Source organism: Cibotium barometz, chromosome 50, assembly GCF_041138505.1.
Source record: "Cibotium barometz isolate CiBa-2024 chromosome 50, ASM4113850v1, whole genome shotgun sequence".
Classification (NCBI taxonomy): Eukaryota; Viridiplantae; Streptophyta; class Polypodiopsida; order Cyatheales; family Cibotiaceae; genus Cibotium; species Cibotium barometz.
In genome coordinates, this window is record NC_141095.1 from 25,294,376 (window position 1) to 25,317,110 (window position 22,735).

General features: G+C 39.9%; 1 protein-coding gene across 1 annotated transcript; it reads left to right on the top strand.

Moving 5' to 3' along the window:
- The first annotated feature begins 19,390 nt into the window (after positions 1–19,390).
- LOC147609973 (polyphenol oxidase I, chloroplastic-like) lies at positions 19,391–22,378 on the top strand. Its single transcript, XM_086787235.1, has 3 exons — positions 19,391–20,163; positions 21,424–21,919; positions 22,016–22,378. The coding sequence occupies exons 1-3, from the start codon at positions 19,391–19,393 to the stop codon at positions 22,376–22,378; spliced, it is 1,632 nt and encodes a 543-aa protein (XP_086643361.1).
- The last annotated feature ends 357 nt before the right edge of the window (positions 22,379–22,735 follow it).

The following is a 22,735-nucleotide window of genomic DNA, read 5'->3' on the forward strand; positions in this document are numbered from 1 at the left end:
TAGAGATCGATGCATGGTATTCTCACATGAGGATTCTCTATCTAGCTATATGGAAAGTCTAGAGGATTTTGTGCAAAAATTAGACAAAAACTTCATGCAGGTATCTCAAAATATTGTGTAAATTGATGAGGACATTAGTCTTAAGGAGATCATGGTGTTGGTGGCACTTTTCCACATGAATACCCAAAAGAGTCAATCATTCACAAGGGCAAGTTTGCTGAGCTAGGCAAGATAGAAATGAATGAGTTGGTTGCACCCATTCTTGGCTGCAGTTCACGCTTAAAAGGGGATGGATTGCTTCAAATCATGTTGAAATATTTGGGTATCAAACGGGATAAAAGTGTTTGCACACTCACTCAACCTTTTGGTCAATGCATGGACTATGATTATATGGGCCTTTGTGAGTTCATTGAGGGTATCCTTAGGGACAACACACTTGCTGAAATTTCTGAAAAGCAAGTGATTGTGAAGCCATACACTCAAGTGCAAGAAGTTTTGGACACTATCTCATGTGCTGATTGTGTTGTTCCGGCATGCATAGATCTTTTTCCTATGTTGGAAAAATCCATGTGTTGATGTACTAGCCCATTATGAGAAAATGATGAGATTTATGATGGCTGGAAAATTTCAGCCCATTCATAGTTGCGTGGACAAGACTCCTTCACCTTTCTCAAGGACTCTTCACACTTGACTTTATAATGCATTGATGATTATTGTGGGCAACAAGCACATGTGGATTGGCACCAAGCTTCTTGCGATGACTCATCTTTTCTTGGCATTAACTTGGAGTCATCTTCAAGAGATAATCATGTGCATGAGATAATGGAGTCCATATGTGTTACGGAGGTGGATGGTTTTGCTTTGGGCACTACACCTTCTACTAATGCATGTATCCCCATGGGTATGAAAACTTTGTAGAAGATATGGATGCCTATGTTCACGAGAGATTGGATAGCTATACATCTACTTTGTATGATGCTCATAGTGTGGACATATACAATACTCATGCATCTATTAGTGTTACTCATGATTTGTTTGTGGACAGTCATGCCTTAGACTCACCCACCTATGGATAGTGTTGGTCCCGCATTGATAGGTGGTCCATGGACTACATTTCTAAATCCAACTTATGATGCTTTTCCAAGCTTGGATTGCAAGGTTTATGATTGTGAGCTCTATGAGACCACTTCATGTGTGGATGCCGTATCAAAGTCCAGGATTGATGGGGGTCGTGCCTATGTTGAATTTTAGGAGCACACTTGGGACACGAGGGATTTTTTTTTGTGAGCATTTTTTGCCGAGCTTTTTGGAGCAATGAACAAGTAGTCCGAGCTTTGCAAAGGACCAAGAACTTACTTACATATAAATAACAAGCTTTGAAAGATCAACAATATAAATTTCAGTCTTTTAAAGATCTAGTCCATAAAAATATTAATTACAAAGTCTTTTGATCCACATCATACTTATTGATATAATTACATATATACATATACCTATCTAAATTCATGCACCTCATACATATACACATACAAAATGCAACTCATACATATACATACATACAAAATGCAACTCATACATATACATACATGCAAGAGCTACCTACATACTAGCATATATACATACATACATACATATATACTTTCTTGCTTACTTAAATATAAAAAACAATCCTTTAAAGATAAAAAATGTATATACCGATCTTTAAAGTTCCAAACCATGAAAATCTCGATTACAAAGTCTTTTGACATACATACAAGAGCTACCTACGCACTAACATATATACATACATACATACTTTCTTACTTGCCTAAATATAAAACACAATCTTTTAAAGATCAAAAATGTATATATCGATCTTTGAAGTTCCAAACCATAACAATCTCGATTACAAAGTCTTTTGATATCCACAAATTATAGCATTCTTCTACGTATCATCCTGACCTATCCTCTAATGAGAAATCTCCCAGACATGCTTTGGCTACCTCCATGTCATTCTCTATCCCCATATAGTGCCTTTTTAACTCTTGGCATGCACGTCTCCCACTCAGTTCCTCTGATTTCATCCTCAAATCTGTCATGTTGTACCACCAAGTTTGGTCCCCATTCTTGCAAGTCTTTGTGTGACCGCGAAATACATAGAGCTTCCGGGACGTGTAAGTGAAACTAAAAAAGGAGGAGATGCTTCGACATAGCCATGGCAGTCTCAAAGGAATCACGAAACACCTCAAGTTGGCTAGAAACTGTACGGATGGCTTCATTTGGAATCAGCCTACATAAAGGGACCAATGGGGTAGAGGAACTGCGTTGCACAAAAAACTTAGTGAATACATCACCAAGCAATCCCAATTCAATATATTTTCCAAGAAGCCTTCTATGGGTCTCCCCTTGACCAGTACTAGATTCAGGCATCTCCATGTGAGTTGGAGGAGGTGAGCTCATTGAGCCAATTTCGTTCTCCAACACAAGCGCTTCTTCCTCATGAACAAGAGAATTATGCGCTTCTATTTCCTCTCTAACAGGAGATACATGTGAGGACACAAGTGTCCGTGATTGAGCTTCCTCGCTACTAAGAGTCAAACAAACACGCCCAGATCTAAGTGAGTATCCCCTGTCTATAAGACACACACACCAAGCCCAAGTAAGTATATCTAAAAACATAAAAACACAATCTCAGTAGAATCTTGGCTATTCACATCATATACCTTTCTTAGTCTTTGCCTGTTTTTTTCCTGGTTTTCTTGGAGCCATCTCTCTCTCTCTTGCCTTGAATATGAGTAGCAAACACTTTGAGCTAAATGACAGATAGAAGACGAAAGGTCAGTACATCTCTCTCAGGCCGGCTGCTGGCTATGGGGGCCCCTCAAGGGGATGGGGGGGATGGGAGGAGTCCCTCAAGGGGCTGAAAGGGCACTACAGGCCTGGACTAGCCGGAGCAACGGGGGGCAAGGGGGGATGTGCAGGATGTGCAAGCCCCCAACAGAGCCGGGGGCAGAGGTCTGCGCTAGCGGCCTAGACTGGCCGGAGCAACGGGGGATCACACCTGCCTAGGCCGCCTCCACCTCCACCTCCATCTCCACCTCCACCACCGCCATTCTTATCTGCCTGCACATCCTGCACATCTCCCCCCTTGCCCCCCGCTGTTGCTCCGGCCAGTCCAGGCCCCCGGTAGAGCCGGGGGATGGTCTGCGCTACGGGGGCCTGGATGGTCTATGCAGACCATCCCCCGGCTCTGTCGGGGGCCTGGAGTGACCGGAGCAACGGCGGGGGGCAAGGGGGGGATCACATCTGGCCGCCTCCACCTCCACCTCCATCTCCACCTCCACCTCCACCTCCATCTCCACCTCCACCCGCACCCCTCTTAGCCCCCCTGAGGGACTCCTCCCATCCTACACATCTCCCCCCTTGCCCCCCTTGCTTCGGCCAGTCGAGGCCCCCGCTTTGCCGGGGGCATGGACTGGCCAGAGCAATGGGCGGCAAGGGGGGAGATCACACCTACTGCCTGGAGGTAGACCCTGGCCGCCTCCACCTCCACCTCCATCTCCATCTCCACCTCGCCCTCCACCTCCACCTCCATCTCCACCTCCACCACTGCCGTCGCCTCCTCCCCCTCACCATCGTCGCCGCCCCTCTCAGCCCCCTTGAGGGACTCCTCCCACCCAGCACATCTCCCCCCTTGCCCCCCCCGTTGCTTCGGCCAGTCCAAGCCCTCGGCAGAGCCGGGGGGGATGGTCTGCGCATCTCCCCCCGTCGGGGCCTGGACTGGCCGGAGCAACAGGGGGCAAGGGGGGAGATCACACCTCCCTAGAGGTAATAGACCCTGGCCGCCTCCCTAGAGGGCAAGGGGGGAGATCACACCTCCCTAGAGGTAATAGACCCTCGCCGCCTCCACCTCCACCTCCACCTCCATCTCCACCTCGCCCTCCACCTCCACCTCCATCTCCACCTACATCGTTGCCGCCTCCTCCCCCTCACCATTGCCGTCGCCCCTCTCAACCCCCCTAAGGGACTCCTCCCATCTTGCACATCTCCCCCCTTGCCCCTCGTTGCTCCGGCCAGTCCAAGCCCCCGGCTCCTATCTTGCACATCTCCCCCCTTGCCCCTCGTTGCTCCGGCCAGTCCAGGCCCCCGGCAGAGCCGAGGGCTTGGACTCTGGTCGGGGAGCAACGGGGGGCAAGGGGGGAGATCACACCTGCCTGGAGGTAGACCCTGGTCGCCTCCACCTCCACCTCCATCTCCACCTCCATTTCCATCTCCACCTCTCCCTCCACCTCCATCTCCACCTCCACCGTCGCTGCCTCCTCCCCCTCACCATCGCCGCTGCCCTCTCAGCCCCCCTGAGGGACTCCTCTTATCTTGCACATCTCCCCCCTTGCCCCCCGTTGCTCCGGCCAATCCAGACCCCCGACAGAGCCGGGGGATGGTTTAGCGCAGACCATCCCCCGGCTCTACCGGGGGGGCTAGACTGGCCGGAGCAACAGGGGGCAAGGGGGGAGATCACACCTACCTGGACGCCTCCACCTCCACCTCCATCTCCACCTCACCCTCCACCTCCACCCTCCACCTCCATCTCCACCTCCACCCGCCACTGCCTCCTCCCCCTCACCATCGCTGCCACCCCTCTCAGCCCCCCTGAAGGACTCCTCCCATCCCCCTCAGGTAGCTCAAAACAACAAGAGGAAATCTGGAGTGCTTACCTTCTTGGCCCAAGCTCGGAACTAGAGGAGAAGATCAAGATCTGCTGCCCCAAGCTTCACAGAGGTGGTCTCTATAGCCAGAGAAGATAGAGAAAACAGAAACAAAAGCCTAAGAAAAAATAAGGAAGCCCATGCATGAAAGAAGTGTTCCTTTCTAAGGAGATTGTATTAAAGTTTGCCACCTCCCTCCACATCCCTCCTTGTCAGCAAATCTCTCCACCTCTCTCTAGATTCTGTCTTCCTTTTCTCTCTCTGGTCTCGGTCTCTCTCTCTTTTTCTCTCTTATTCAAACTCAATGAATAAATAGGGCCTATAGACAGTTACATATTATTTTCATTTTAAAGGTTACCTACATATGAAAAACTAATAAACACCATATTAGATAATTTGGGAAAAATCCCATTCCCATTTGAAAAATGGGAGCATGGTGAACTTGTCCCAAAGTTTGTTGTAAGATTCCTCCCCCACCCCCTTTTTTGATGTCTAGTATCTTTCCCTGTAATCAATCCCTCTTCAGAAATATAAAGACCTTGTTTCTAACTATTTTAACCTAGAGAGAGAAAATATTCTAGAGAGAGAATATTTAGATTTTGAATATTTTTGGATAGAAAAATATCTCTTATAATTAAGATGAATTTTCCTGAAACAGAAATTCAAAAAGAATTTTTCAATGTGCAATTGGAATTAATTGGAAATGTGTATAAAGGACCTTAGCCTAAGGGTCTAGATTTTCAGAAATTTTTAGATTATGGTCCAATTAAGGTTCCTATGGGCCAATAGCATCAATCCATGTGTAGAGAGGAGATAAATCTAATTTGTAAAAGAAGATACCCAAAAATGAGTAAATGCTCACATAAGATGAAGAGTTGAAAATGTACAAGGTTTATTAGTAAAAAAATATGAGCAATATTAAAAATATGAGATATTTTGGGTATCCAAAAATGAGTAAATGCTCACATAAGATGAAGAGTTGAAAATGTACAAGGTTTATTAGTAAAAAAACTATGAGCAATATTAAAAATATGAGATATTTTGGGTATAATGATTCCATTTTGACACATATGTAAGGAAGGGGAGTCCTTTAAAGAAGGTGCATATTTCACATAAGATGAAGAGTTGAAAATGTACAAGGTTTATTAGTAAAAAAAAACTATGACACATATGTAAGGAAGAGGAGTTCTTTAAAGGAGGTGCATATTTCACATAAGATGAAGAGTTGAAAATGTACAAGGTTTATTAGTAAAAAACTATGAGCAATATTAAAAATATGAGATATTTGGGTATAATGATTCCATTTTGACACATATGTAAGGAAGGGGAGTTCTTTAAAGGAGGTGCATATTTCACATGCTTGAATGAGTTTTAAACTCATAAAAATTGAGATATTTCATCTCTCCTCTCTCCTCATTCAAGTCTAGTTCCAAAAAGTTAGCTTAACTGACCTAAAAATGGTCAAAAATTGACCAAACTGATTTGGAAAATTCTAGAATCAGTTTGTTTGGTTAGGAGCTCAATTTTTCCTATAAATAGAAGCCTACCCCTTGTTGAAAAATATATAGTGTTTACGCATCGTTACTCTACTCCACCTAAGCCAAGAACTGTGAATTCATTAATAATTCACTAGTTTTTGGAGCTTCCCTCTTTCTTCAATCCCCATTGGTGGCTCCATCAACATACTTAACCAATTGATTGGTTGGGGGCCTCTACCGTGAACAAAGAATCAAGAAATTTGTAAGGTAATTAGAGAATTTTGATCATTTTCTATAATTTCTCAATGTTTCTCTCTTCTCAACCCCTCTCAAGCTTGAGAAGCTTAATTAGAATGATTTTTGAATGTTATTGAAGTTAATTGATGAATGGTAGTGAAGAGTTACATAATTTGATGAATGCTATTGAAGTTAATTGATTAATGATAGTTAAGAATTACATAAATTTCTATTTATGCTTAATTCAAATGGTTTTTATGAAATTTCTCTCTCTCACTCAAGAAATGGTCATACTCATGACCCATTCTCAATCCAAATGAAGCTTTTCATAAAGCTTTTTCTTAATCCAAGATTAATATATACTTGAGGTCAAATTAATGGCTTTTTTCTATGCTTTTAGTTTATGTATTTCATGAATATTAATGATTCAATCCATTATGGATTATTGATCCAATTAGAGATCATTCTAATTAATTCTTAATGATAAGCTTTATCCCTTAGAAAAAATTGAGATTTATCAGTCATAGCAGTGGAGCTATGGCAAAATTTTTATAAAAATTACGCATAAAATAATTTCATTCAAAGCATGAAAAGAGGACTTCCTACCATATTCTAGGAATTATCATCCTAGATTAATTGAAGATATTCATAGAGAAATTGATTTTTATATTATGCATAATTGATTTTCATGCATAGAGGTATGCATAATAGATTATTATTTTAACATAAAAGTATTACTTTTATCATAATTAGATTTCATGCATAGAGGTATGCATAAAGGATTATTATTTTAATATAAAAGTGTTACTTTTAGCACAATTGAATTTCATGCATAGAAGTATGCATAAGAGTTGATTATTTTATTATAAAAGTGTTACTTTTATCACAATTGAATTTCATGCATAGAAGTGAGCATAAGAGTTGATTATTTTATTATAAAAGTGTTACTTTTATCATATTTGAATTTCATGCATAAAAGTATGCATAAAAGTTGATTATTTTATTATAAAAGTGTTACTTTTATCATATTTGGATTTCATGCATAGATGTATGCATAAAAGATGATTATTTTATTGTAAAAGTGTTACTTTTATCATAATTGGATTTCATGCATAGAGGTATGCATAAAAGTTGATTATTTTATTATAAAAGTGTGACTTTTATTATATTTGAATTTCATGCATAAAGGTATGCATAAAAGTTGATTATTTTATTTTAAAAGTGTGACTTTTATTATATTTGGATTTCATGCATAGAGGTATGCATAAAAGATATTCTTTTATACTAAAAGTGTGATTTTCATCATAAATGGATTTTATGCATAACGTAGATGCATAAGAGAAATTCTTTTATTCTAAAAGTGTAATTCCTACCAAATTAAATTTATGCATAAGAAGATGCATAAAAGATTGATTTTTACTTCAAAAGTATTAATCTCCTTAAATAGAATTTATGCATAAATAAATGTGTAAAGAAATCTTATATCAAATATAAGAATTCTCTTGTATTCTATAAATAGATATGAGATGTGATAGGATGTGATAAGAGGTGTATAAGATGTGACAAGAGGTGATAAGATGCTTATGAAATAAGTTATGAGATGATAAGATGAAATAAGATTTGATAAGATGTGTATGGGATGAGGTAAGAAGTGTATGTGATAGGATAAGATGTATATGGGTTGTGATAGGGCGAGAATGGATGTGATGTAAAAGATTAGATGTGAAGGCATATGGGGTTATATGAATGGGAATGTGGAAATGGATGTATGTATGTGGATGTGTGGATGTGGAGATGGGAGTGTGGATGTGTGGATGTGGAGATGGGAGTGTGGATGTATGAATGTGGAAAGGGATGTATGCATGAAGATGTTTATGCATAGATGTGAATGTGGATGTAGATGTGGCTGTATAGATGTGAATGTGGAATGTGGATGTGGATGTATGTATGTATGTGGATGTAGATGTGGATGTATAGATGTGAATGGGAAGGTGGATGTGGATGTATGTGAATGTGGATGTAGATGTGGATGTATAGATGTGAATGTGGATGTAGATGTGGCTGTATAGATGTGAATGTGGAATGTGGATGTGGATGTATGTATGTATGTGGATGTAGATGTGGATGTATAGATGTGAATGGGAATGTGGATGTGGATGTATGTATGTATGTGGATGTGGATGTATGAATGAGGACGTGATAGTAGATGTATGCATGTGGATGTGGATGTATGGATGTGGATATGGATGTGTATGTATGAATGTGGATGTATAAATGAGGATGTGAAAATGGAGGTAAGCATGTAGATGTGGATGTATGGATGTGAATGTGGATGTGGATGTGTATGTATGAATGTGGATATGGGATGTGGATGTATAAATGAGGATGTGAAAATGGAGGTAAGCATGTAGATGTGGATGTATGGATGTGAATATGGATGTGGATGTGGATATGGATGTATGGATGTGAATGTGGATGTGGATGTATGGATGTGAATGTGGATGTGGATGTGGATATATGGATGTGGATATGGATGTGAATATGATGTGAAGGAATCTGAAGTGAAGAGATGGAAAATGATGTGATTGGATGAGTACACATATAAATGGAATGTGGAATAAGTAATGTGGATTAATGAGGGATAATGTGGAAAAATGAGAATTAATATAGAAATTGTATTTGTAAACTGTTTGTAAATGCTATTTGTAAATGGCTGTTTTATGTCAAGAATGATGGGGAAGCATTTTGACCGTCTTGTGATTATGGTCGTGGAGACTTAACTGATAAAGTTGCAACTGCTGACGGAGAGTCAATGGAGGACGTCTCGCGTAGCAAGGTCGACCGAGGTCTTGACCAGCCTCGGTTCGATTAAAATGGTGAGCTTCCGGTGTACGGTGGATGAGGGACCAAGGAAGCGGCCTATGAGTGAAGCGCTAGGTCACTTGCGAAGGATCCTAGAGGGTGCTGACCATACAGTGCTCAGGCTCTGGGTCGCCTAGGATACCCACGCGTACGTCGAGGAAGATATTGGAACAAGGAGTAAGAGTTGTTTTCTGAAACCGGGCATGGATTTGGTTGATTGACCTTGCTGGTCTTCAATGGATGAGTCCATGGCTCTTTTTATGGATCTGTTGGTTGATCTTGCTGATCTTCAACGAGAGTCCATCTTGATTTTTATAAGTGATTATATTGCCGAGTATTATTTGAAAAGGCCCCTGAGTGGACAGGTGGTGAGCGTTCTAGTTGGCCAATGATGCCATAGATACTCTGATGAAGGAATGATGGGAAATTATGAATCAACCGGATAAATTGGAAGATTGTGATCAGTGGTACTATGGTTTCATTAAAGGATTGTTTTAAAGTTAGCTGATGCTAAGAAAAAGGCAATTTCATATTGGGTGTGTAAGTGGTGTGGCTAGTTTTATGTTTGCATGAACTTCCGGCTAGGGGGCCTTGGAACTCTTTTCCTTGGTACCCGGGACAAAACCTAACCAAATTCCAAATTGGATCCCATCACTACAATGGTTGGGCGGTTGGCTAACCCATGGGATTGGATGGGGTTAGGCTGGACTGATGGATCCATAAATTGAGACTCAACATTTGTTATTACGATAGATAAAGTAAATCCCGAACAGTAATTGTTCTATGGATAGGAATCAACGGCTGTGCCTCTTGAATGGGGAAAAAGCGTTGATCCCAATGATCCAAGTGCAAGTTTCTTCCTTGATCCGACCAAATATCTTATAGATGCAATTGGATCAATTTGATCAGAAATGATCTTGACTACGTTAGAGTAAAAAGTTATCCTGGTGGAATCGCCCGTGCTTTCCGGTAAAGGAAGTTTTTTCGGGTTCGGTTTTGGAACAACCGACGGATTAGTCTCTTATCCGGATATCCATGGGTGAGACCCCGAGTGTGGGACCCCTGTCCCGCGCGAGAAGTGCTACTTCCACTGCTAGTACCCCGAATCCGTTGCTCGGTGGGAACAGGGATCTCACATTTGTCAAAACCCCCTTATGTGACATATCATCGGAAAGATCTTGAAGAGTAGAATCTAAATCTATGATCTCCGACAAATTTGGAGTTAGTATGTTTAAGATATGTCCAAAACTATATGGAGTAATTGATTCCCAAAATGTGAGATTTTTCCCAAATTACCTAATATTGACTTAATATAAAAAGATACATATAATACTTAGAACCAATAAATGTATAATGTATAATTTAAAACATACATATAATAAATTAATATAAAAAGATACATATTTAACTTAGAATTTTTATATATATTTGTATATTTTTTATAAAAAACTTTTGTCATGACCATTCTCAATCGTGATTGCTCCACCTTGTTTTATCATTTCAGCTGCCTTACGTGAATGATTAATTCGGCCTAGATACCTGATCTTCTTTTTTTGTTTTATAAAGTCCACCTGTTCCTTCGTTTTTTTATTTTCATTTCACATTTTCGTCTCTCCTGATCTTTCTGCATCTTCGTATTGCCTTCCCTATGGAGCACACTGTGACCTTTGAATGGCTGCAGCAAAAAATCTCAAACTTTAATACTTCTCCACCAGACCACGCTTGTTAGTCATGGATATCTACAAGGGTTTCTACCTTCATCACACGCCCTTTCTCTGGAGTGAAAGCTACTAGGACCAATGGAAGCCTACAAGAAATCATCGCTCATTATGACATGGAGGGCAATAAAAACTACCTTGTAGATATTACTCGAAGTAAAACATATATGCTACAATGTAGTCCTCTCTATGCTGCTAATAGTCTTGATTCTAGTGCTAATGACATTGCCCAAGATGTCCGACATTTGGAGACCTTAGTGGAGAAAGAATCAGGGACACAAAACACCCATGTTCATATCTCGAGCTCCTCCTCTGAGAGTGACTTGAATGGCTCAGCAACTGTTTTGCCAACCAGGTGAAGGCACAAGCAATCCAAAAGGTTCTAAGCACAATATCTCTGAAGATGAATGTATTACTTTAGAGAGTATACTTTCAGTTCTTCGTAATAAGAAGGAGCAACCTTCTCTTCTACGTTCATTGCTGGAAAAAGTCACTCGAGTCATCCAAGTCCAGGAGGTGCCAAGCATTATGATGGTGATTCCATCCTAGAGTTTCCACCAACATATGGCAAAATAGGAAATATGGATGGAATGGAGCAAAAATATGATGGTCACCTATGGACACGTCCAGTAACATCAAACATGTCTGTAAGTTGTACCGTGCGTATTAGCTATTGTGTTGGTGCTTTGGAGTGCCATAGGCTCAGCTGTCCTTTTTACTTGAACAATAAAAGGTATAACAACACCTTCTTTCATGGACATCTAACAAAAAGATTGCAGTTGGACTTCTGACAGAGGATGAGAAAACTAAAATAGTTTGTCACTTTTGTCGTAAAACTGCACACTATGTGCAAGTGTATAGATGTGTTGTGTATTACGTAATGCCTCGTGACACAACTATTACAAGAATGATGCTCCACACTGGGCTGCGTGAACATCCAGTTCAGCCAGGAACTTCAAGGTCAATGTTGGAGCGCGTGAAAATGTTTGTTTCTCAAGTGTTAAAAGCCCAGAGAAGTGCAGGTCCTCAAAAAATATAGATGGATATTGTGAAGGATATGCTATTTTCCTCCATGATGAATCAAAATGATGAGCTACCTACAAGTATTGGGGATCATGAGCTCTACAATTTTTAGGAGTTGAGTCCTCTTGTGGAAAACCGGAGGTGAGTATTCATTCTGTAACTTAATTATATTTGGATGTATTTTTCTACATTCGGTCCTCTCTTTATTGTTGTGAAATTATGTTTTTTAGGTTTAGACGCATTGTATCCTAGGAGAAAAGAAAATTGATGTCGGCAGGAAAGGGCTTTGATAGCATCCTTCTTATACAGAGAAGATCTCGCTATTCATTTATACAAGGTAGCTGTTTCCCAGGACAAGGTGGCCCTAATGATAAATGTTATATCTTTAAGATGTCTGCAAGGCGACAAGGACCAGCATCAGGCGTGGACTTGGTGAATCGCATGTGGTGTGATAGTGGAGGTGACTTGGTAAAGTCCTGGGTTTTGTTTGATCACACTCATCGAGTTTTTGGTTGGTCAACAATGGCTTGTCATGTTTACGACCCAAGGTGAGACTACGTACTTCTATTTTTTCCTTTCTTTTATTTACCTTGAATGATTGCTGATTGAAAAAGTTCTCTCCAAAATCCTATAGTAGAGCTGTTGACAATTGCCACATGCGAAATGAAGGAGGAGGATACAAAAAGCCAAGTACTATTTTGGGAAATGCTGAATAGCACAATGGAGCAATGCGGTTATGCACACGCACACTTCTATGGGTTTATGGGACTGATGAAGCAGGGTCAAATTGGTGTGCAGTTAGGACCGTTTTCAATGGGGGTCCCCACAACATTATGGAGGACAGGGAGCGAACGTGCTTATTCCATTGGAAACAAAGTTTGATGAAGCATGCTAAACAATGCATGAAGGCAGAAAGTCGATAACACCATATTGACTCGTGTGAAGAATGGAGATTGGCAACCAATGAGTCAGCTTTCTTAAAAAGTAAAGAGATTCGTGAGTGGTGGAGAAATGGACATGTTCATGAGAGAAAACTATCAGTAATGGATACGTGGATGAGTTGGTGGGAAGTACGAATAGCACATTGGGGCAACCTCTGTCAGGGGTGAGAAATTTTATGGAGAAATTATATGTTGTATGGATGTATTTGCATTGGAGTCAATTTTGTGAATTCATGTATGAAACCTCTTAAACATTTGAATTACAATATGGTGGGAATTCCTATTTCATCATTTAATCTTATCTATACAAAAAGATACTACAAAGTGTAGAGAGAGTAATATGCATATCAGATGGGGAAGCACAAAGGTGAGGGACCAAGCTTGAGCAAGTTGCTGGACAGGGTGGCAGCAAGGTCAAGACCGACACCACCACCCACAAGTGGCTCGCATGGTCCATGAAATAGTAGCTAATACTCCTATGTATGAGGAATCAAGGCCTCTACATGGAGATAAGGAGACTATTCAACGGAAGAGGGTGAGGACAACGGAAGTAGACCAATGCTCACATCATCCAGGTTATGTCATGCAGAGCAAACATCGTCAAAATCGGGGAATAGCAAGAAGAGTAAGTTTTGGAGATAGATCTAGAACAAACAGTGCAACAAGTCACGCTTCAAAGGGAGGACCAAAAAGTCCAATGACTAGAGGAAACAAAGATGTAGGACATGAAGAGCCTAAACAACATTATGGCGGCACAATGAGCGGAGGACAAATGCATGTAAAGGAAGAGACCGTTGGACGCACAATGTGGGCCATTAGACGAACCCCATTGAACTCAAAAGTCAAATGTTTGGGAGGTATTGATGGAAGACTTAAGTGCAACTCATACATACAGGGTAGCGCTATTGGAGTTGTTGCCCCTAGCTTCTACTCAGAGCGACGACATCCTGGTCCGAGAGGGCCAAAGGCTCAAATGATGTGGTTTTGTCCTGCTTTAGATGTTTCACACACATGGCATGTAGATCCAAACATAATATACAAGCCATCACACCCAGATAATATGTGGAAAGTGGATGTTGGGACCAACATAACCACCAACATAACCAGCCAAGAGGTAGAGAAATTAGTAAAGGTAGGGTTCAAGTTAGATGTCACTCATGAAGAACCTTTTGTGTCAGGGGTGGGAGAAATGTCCACACAAGTAGCGGGCAACAAAGAAAGTGACAAGAGGCCACATGATGCTACACAGAATACAAAGAGATCAACCAAGTGGCGGCATTGGATTTCCAAAGAAGCAGAAAAGAGGATTGGTAGTGCCGAGGCCATGACAGCGACAGTCCTTAATGAGAGTGCAATGCAGCCGTCCCCCTACTCTATTTTTCATTTGGCATATGAAAGTGGAGAGGACTATTTTATACACATCAAGGTACAACCTTGGTGTACATGTCTTGATTTCATGCAAAGAGAATCTAGAGGAAAGTCTTACGTTGCATGTAAGCATATCTATTTTGTCTTCTTGCGAGTTTTGGGATTACATAAGAATGAGGATATGGTAATGCATCAACCGACACTATCACCAGAGGATGTTTGTGCCTATACTTAAGCTTTAATCAAGCCTCTCATGTTTGTGCCTACTTAAGCTTGTAAGGAAATGTGAAGTCAATCTTTTTGTAAGAAAATTTGAACCCAATATTTTTGTCTTGCTTTGGGATGGAGTATACTCTCACGTACTCTAAAGTCTTATTGTAGGTAGCTTGCGACGCTATGGTAAAGGAGTTGTACCAACCATATATCTTCTTGTAAGGAAATGTGAACTCAATCTTTTTGTAAGAAAATATGAACCGGGTATACTTGTTTTTACTTGTGCTGAAATAAATATTGGTCTTTGAGTATGCATGAAAAGTTGAAGTATCCTTATCAATCCTAAATTGTATATACTGGAAGAAAGAAAGGTACATAGATAGGTATGTTTGTGCCTATATTTAAGTTTCTTTTACATAAAATGTGTGTTTATATGTAGGAAGGTAGGTAGGTAGGTATGTAGGTATGTATGTATGCATGCATGTATATGTTTGGGAATATGCATGCATGTATGTATGTATGTATTGTACACATGTGTGTATATATGTATGTATGTATACATGTATGTATATATGTAGGAAGGAAGGTAGGTAGGTAGGTAGGTATGTTTGAGAACATACATGTATATATGTATGTATGTATGTATGTATGTATGTATGTATGTGAATGTATTTATTTCTCTTTCATAAATACTTACTATATAAAAGCTCACCAAAATTATCATTTTTCTTACAAGCTCGCATAAAACTATCCTATCTCCAAAAAGCTTGCAAAAAATCAAACTCTTGGGACACTAGGGAGGATTACATATGCGATGACCATGATGCACGTGAGGATTTAGTCTATGTTGATCATAACTATGTGCATAACATTAATGCCTTACACACACCTATTTGGAGATTCTTTATGCTTTTCAGTGATGTGTATGGAGATTCTCTTAAATGGTAGGGGATATTTGTAGGTTCTATGCTCATTGTATAGTGGATGACACCAATGTAGTGACACCTATGGAGAGCCTATGGGATGATCATGAGATCACACCTATACTCATACACAGATATTAGCTTTGTGTATCTTTGGCCCTTGTGGATGCCAACACGAGGTGATGGTTTATGGAGTTGGGGCATTCACTTTTGGATGTGCTTTATGCCATTTGGAATGTAAGTTTGATGGAGAGCACATGACTATCTTCATCTCATAAATGATGGTCCTTTACATTTTCCATTTGGATGTGCTTTATGCCATTTGGAATGTAAGTTTGATGGAGAGCACATGACTATCTTCATCTCATAAATGATGGTCCTTTACATTTTCCATTTGATCCAGGAGGATACATGCTTAGTGTCACCTCCAATGAATGAATTCCGACATTGGTCATTTGATCCAGGGGGTTCTAGAGCCGTTGTCTTGGCGAATGCATGATGTGGATTTACATTTGACCTAAGAGGTTACATGGTTGTCTCTATCTCTTGGGTGCATTTGGTGGATTAAATAAGGAGGCATAATAGTGATTTCATGTAAATCACTGTTAGAGAGCTTCATACTACTTGGATATCATGGTACTTGCATTTGGAAGTGTTGATAAAGGAGGTACCATCACAAAGAGCAAGTTTGGGACTGTTTTGCATGCTTAAGATGTAGTTTTTGCCATTGGAAGCAGTTTACAGCCATGAATCAAGCATGAATCACTTGGGAATGTTCTCACGGGAGTCATTCTTTTCCCCATCTTAGTGGACATGGATTTGAGCACTTTTATGTGGATACCCAACCTAGATGGAAGCCTAAATGTTATAAGTTCTTGAGGATGAAACCTACGGGTGGGGATGATTTATAATGAAGGGCTAAAGGATTATGGGCCTTAGGCATGGCCCAATGTGAAGGCAAAGGTATTAGTAGGTGTGAAAAGGGGCCAAGGGTATATAAGACAATTATAAGGCCAAGTTGTAAATAATCACTTTTATCATTTTTACTCAATATCAATCAAGCGTTGCTCAAGCAAGCTTCCATGGTGACCTTCACCCATGTATTGGACTTCATGTAAATGATGTGCCGTGTTCCTGCCTCCATGCTAATGAGTCATCTCTTTCCTCCCTTCTCTCATTGCAGGTGTAAGAGTTGGTTGAGGTTGTTAAGGCCCAATCATAGGAATCTCAAATAGGAGGACAGGAATATAAGAGATGTAGAAGAGACCTGCCTCATTCACTTATAGTAGGAGTTAACAAAAACTCTAGTGGATGTGAAATATGGAGAGGCTAAGTTTTTAAGCATGGGAAAAGAAAAATGATACAATCCTCATCATTGACTTCGGGTTAAATTTTTATTATTATGAATGAGAGTAGGCTTACAGATGATTCAATACTCATTGACTCTCCGCTAAAACTTAATTGTGAGTAAGATTAGGTGAAAAAATGATTCAATCCACTCTTAGGAGGCAAAGTATGCTCATAAGTGTGGATGTGCATTTTTAACACCCCTTTTCCCTTATTTCCTTCTCACATAAGGTGCATCTAGAACTTGATAGCTTTGAACATTTGAGAATAGATAAATTCCAATTAGCTCTTATAAAGAAGTTACATTATATGTAGCCTTTGAGCTCTTATAAAGAAGTCCATATGTGTGGCCAATCCTAGAAGTTTTCTCATACTAGATATCTCCTACCATTACATCCTATTTCTTCTCCCCAATGATCGTGAAACTTTTCCTCAATCTTGTGTTTCTTCACTTATGTACACTATAGCACAAAGTTTTGTTCATCCTCCTTGTTCCTTAGATATGCAAGAAGACTACAAAATTGCCCCCCTCTTCCAATGCCTCTATTGTTAACCTTATTTTCCTTTTGTGTATGAAACCTTAGCCACCTAAGGTTATCCTTATTCTTAAAACCTTATATTCTATCTAGGTGAAACTTAGCCACCTAAGGTTATCCTTATTCCTAAAACCTTATATTCTATCTACACGTGGTGGAATTTAACCTTATAAAACCTTATATTCTATCTTGCATGGACTTGTCACATTGCAAGTTGGTGAGATTACATGGACTTGGCTCACTATGGTTGGGGTCCTCACATCAAGGCCACTAGTACCCAAGGTAACTTGTGGGCATGTTGCCTTATATTTCTATTTTAAGCAATTAATTCATGTACTCTACGCAACCAATGTGAAGCAATTTTTATAAAGGTTTGTTAATTTAGGTTTGTTATGTCTAGAAATTATTAATGCTTAACAAGTGATCAGTATCTTCAATTTTTATAAAGGTTTGTTAATTTAGGTTTGTTATGTCTAGAAATTATTAATGCTTAACAAGTGATCAGTATCTTCAATTTTTATAAAGGTTTGTTAATTTAGGTTTGTTATGTCTAGAAATTATTAATGCTTAACAAGTGATCAGTATCTTCAATTATGCCTTGTTGATTCCTAGATCATAAATCTAGATCTTGTTAGACTTGCTTTCTAAATGTCTATAGAGGCTTTTATTCATGGAGATAGATGGCCATATTAGCATAGTAGAGAGTTTAAGTAATCCTCTATTCTAATCCCCAAGATATAGTAGAGACTTTAAGTAATCCTCTATTATGTTCTCCTCGAGGATAGATTCTAATCTCTTAGACATAGTGGAGACTTTAAGTAATCCTAAATTCTAATCCCCCAAACATAGTAGAGACTTTAAGTAATCCTCTATTCTAATCCCCGAGGATAGATTCTCCTTTGCAAGCATACTCTCTCAATTTCAATTTGCAGACCAATTAGATTATATAAGAGATTGCAAGAGTACTCTTGGGGTTCCTCTCTTTCCACTTGCCTTCACTCTCTCTCCTGTATTCTCTTATTCTTTTTGTTATGTTCTACTATGCACCCTAATTTGGTTATGTTATTTATTTTTTGGTGTATTTATTGAACATTTTTTGTTTAACATCTTATTGGTGGTGTTACTTTATATTAGAGAACATCAAATTTCTATTGAGCATTAGTATAGTGAGCTCAACAACAATCCTTCAACCTAAGTGTATATGGTAGTTACTAGCATAAGTGGTGGTAATTGTACCTTGAGATACCAGCATAAGTGGTAACTGTCCCTTGAGATACTTGTGTACACAAGGTGCTAGATAAACAAAATTTGTGTTTTAAGGATTGTGGTCCGAAAAAAATGTTTAACTTTCACTCTTTCATATGGCCATAATCCAAAGTTTAACTCTTGCATATGAAAGTGAAGTTAGGAAAATGGTTTTAATTAGAAGATTGCTTACAACTAGAGACTCAAGAGAATCTAGCCATTGTAAAGATGCATCATTGCTAAAGCCTCTATATGAATTTGTTATATTTCAAGGAGGCAATCCTTATTATCTAAACACGAGTGCACAACTATAGACTTTTAATGAGAATATAGTATGAAGTGTTTTGAATTAGGGGGTTTACAAATATAATTTGAAAATGTGTGCATGTAACTATATACTTAAAAAGAGTATACAATAATGAAGTGTTTAGAATTCGGGGTGTGCACATATAATTTGAAAATAATGGGCTCTCAGTATAAAATTCCCATGCCCAAGAAAATGTGGGAGGGGAGATTTTCCCCAATTTTGAGAGAAGTGGCCACTTTTTCTCAAAAAATCCATTGGAAGGGAAGTGGATGTGTAAACCCCCTTAGAGTTCCCTAAAGGTGCTCAAAGCTTAGCCTTTTTTTTAAGAACAATACTTATATATATACATATATATATATATATATATATAATTCCAAACATGCTTAGCCTTTTTCTTTAAGTATTTAGAGTCGGTTATGTATTGGTTTATTAGAAGAAATGAAGGTGTTAGGGTGTATATATATATATATATATATAAGTATCAAAGTTCCAAAGTCTCCAATCAAAATGGATCATGGGCTAGTTCACCTTCTCTTTGCCTTATGTTGCGTTCTTGCGCGTTTCTTTGTGCTTCCTCCCTTGAGCCATGCAGAGCCCATAAGGTCCCCCAACTTGAAGAAGTGTGAGGCGGCGTTTGCTACCTCAAGCGGAAACACTATTCCCCGCGTGAACATCACATACAACTGCTGCCTGCCTCTGCCTCAGAAGAAAGTGGTGAGATTCTCTTTCAAGAAATATCCGCGCATGAAGAAGCTGCGAGTGAGGAGGCCGGCACACCTTGCCGACCATGAGTACATCAACAAGTATAACAAGGCTTACGAGCTCATGAAGGCTTTGCCGGCTCATGATCCTAGAAGCTTTGCTCGGCAGGCAGACATGCACTGTGCGTTTTGCAATGGCGCTTACAAGCAGACAGGGAGCAGCGATCTTACCCTTCAAATACACTTCTCTTGGCTCTTCCTGCCTTGGCACCGCTGGTACCTCTACTTCCATGAGCGCATCTTGGCTAGCCTCGTCGATGACCCCGCCTTTGCTTTACCGTTCTGGAACTGGGACAACCAGATAGATGGTAACACCATGCCTGCCTTCTTTACCAGAAATAACACTGCAGCCTATGACCCTCACCGCAATCAGAATCACCTGCCCCCTTCTCTTGTCCGTCTTAATGCGCTCTCCACTACCACCAACACAACAGAGATAATCAGCGATAATCTCAATCATATGTACCAGTCGGTGGTCACTGCTTCCACAGCTGAGCTTTTCACTGGCGGTGCCTACAGGTAACTCAAACTTCTGTAAAAGTACGTAAATATATTTGTGTCTTTATTTGATTTAAACTTTGTAAAAGTAAGTAAATATATTTGTGCTTTTATTTGATTCAAACTTTGTAAAAGTAAGTAATTCTGTTTGTGTTTTTATTTAAATAAGATAGGGAAAATAAGTGTTATGTAATTGCACTATTGAAGATTCTATATATTACATGAGAAAAGATAATAATCACTAAGCTTAGAAGATATCGGTTAAGTTCTGGAGTCCATTAGAAGTATTTGGTTGAGTTTGATCTTCTTAGGCATAAGGGTTGTTTTTTTTTTATGTAATTAATGTTGGTCTTGTTAAACATAAAGGTTGTGGTTGATGGGTAGAGGCAAATAAACAATACCAAAATCTCATCACACCTTCATTTTGCTCAAATTTATTCTAAAAATACTAGGAGAGGAAAAATTAGGCTCACATTCAAGTAGTAAAAACTTATAGTAATGTTTTAAGGTTTCAAACTTCTTCATTTCCTTATGTTTCTTCAGGCTGATGGCCATGATTTTGTTTAGATCTACTATTCATACATAATAAAAGTCTCACTCTTATTTTTTTTTATTTCTTGGGTTTTCTCATTAACTTCTATGGGGAGGATATTGTTTTATGTATGGTTCAAGTTAGAGGCTCTCATCTTGAGTTGTGTACATGCCTCAAGTTTGAAGGTTGGAGTATGCTATCAAAAGAATGGAGCCTAGTTTTTTTAAGATATTATGTAGCCTTTACAAATACACCAAGGTTTACATTGTAAGAAGGTTTTTATGCTACCCTATCCTAGGCTTCATGGTGGGTACCAATATATATGTAAAAACTCTTAGCATTGGCTCAAACCCAACAACCTCTTCAAATTAGGTTTTAGTTCAAGCGGTCTCAATGTTTGGGAAACACTAAGTATTACTCTAAGTTTACCATTGTGTGTGTAAAACTCCGGATTTAAGTTTACTTTGAGAGGAAAACACACTTTCTCTCACCCCTTTGTGGAGTGAAGGTCGGAGAGGACTAGAATCAAACTTGATTCCGGCAGACAAAAGGATTCCACCTTAACCACCCACAACTATTATCCCCACTCCACCCAACTACTCTTAAGTTTATACCAATGTTTGTCTTGATCTAAGTCATGGTAGGAACGAGTGTGATTTATGCTTGATCTAGGTCATGTCTGTGTAAACCTCTTGATTTAGGGTTAATCCAAGTTCGATTGAAGTGATGCTTGAAATTTTGTTGTGTAGAGTAGGTACAAACTCAACGGCAAAGTTGGGGGGGAGCATGGAGAATGGGATACACACGGTCATTCATTTTTGGACAGGAGATCCCAGGCGACCTCTGATGCAGGACATGGGGGTGTTTAGCACGGCGGCAAGGGACCCTATATTCTATGCTCACCACAGCAACGTGGACAGGCTATGGGAGGTTTGGAGGCACTCTCTTCCGGGCGGCCAACGGAAAGACCACACAGACCCGGACTTCCTCGGTGCAGAGTTTGTCTTCTACGATGAGAATGCCAACCTCGTCAAGGTGAAAGCCAAAGATGCTCTGAGCTCGAGAAATCTCGGCATTAAATACAGTAAGGTTAAAGCCGATAAACTATGGATTAATTACTCGCCAAACAGCACCACCTCAGCCGCCGCCACCTTATCGTCGTCAGGCATGCCTGCAATCGGCGGTGCCGCCACGTTATCTTCATGCGTTCATACAGTCGACGCCGCCGCCACCTTATCTTCACGCGTTCATGCAGTTGGCGGCGCCGCCACCTTATCTTCCGACATTCATGTAATCGGCGGCGCATCTGATCACTCTGAGAGTACGAAGCTTGGGGAGAAGCTCAGTGCTTGGGTTTTACAACCTAAACAAGATACTGACAAGGTAGAAGTGCTTCTGATACAAGGCTTGGAAGTGACGAGAGAATCTTTTGTTCAGCTCTTGGTGTTCGTAAACCTTCCCAATGCCAACAAGCACACCAAGACTGATAGTGCTGAGTTCGTGGGTTCCTTCAACATCCTCCCCATGCCTGTAAGAAGCAAATCCATGCCCTTGATGACCAACCTCAAGTTCGAGATCGGAGACAACATCAAGCGCATTGGCCTCCAAGACCACAAGCAGATTATTGTCACTATTTTGGTTAAAGCTTACAAGTGCCTGCCTACTGATGTAAAGATCAAAGGGATGAAGATCACCTATGAATAAGCCTCTCCAACCGATTAGAGCTTTTTTTTCCCTAGCTTTTTCCATGCCAATAATTTCATCATAGCATGATCTTTGCCTTTCATTTACATTTTGACACATGATATGAAGTGCCACATTACTACAACCTCGTAATTATATCCTAGTAAAAGAAGTCATTTGTTTGGAGGACTCAATATCTTGGTATCTATAACCTTTGGTTACGAGTCGGACTAGGGCTGAAATTTAACAGGTGTTTTGCCTGTCAAGGGTAATTTTTCTTGTCAAAAAAAGTAGAAATTTTATTAGCATGTCAAAAAACATGAAATGTGTTATAAGTTGCTTTCCACTATGAAATATAGTGCTATAAATTACCTTTCA

What these genes read in the sequence shown, in the direction of transcription:
- LOC147609973 (XM_086787235.1), top strand. Translation starts at nt 19,391, where the DNA reads ATGGATCATGGGCTAGTTCACCTTCTCTTTGCCTTATGTTGCGTTCTT. An exon ending in TTCACTGGCGGTGCCTACAG is followed by an intron (nt 20,164 to 21,423) that starts GTAACTCAAACT and finishes TTTGTTGTGTAG; the next exon opens with AGTAGGTACAAACTCAACGG. An exon ending in CCGCCACCTTATCTTCACGC is followed by an intron (nt 21,920 to 22,015) that starts GTTCATGCAGTT and finishes CTTGGGGAGAAG; the next exon opens with CTCAGTGCTTGGGTTTTACA.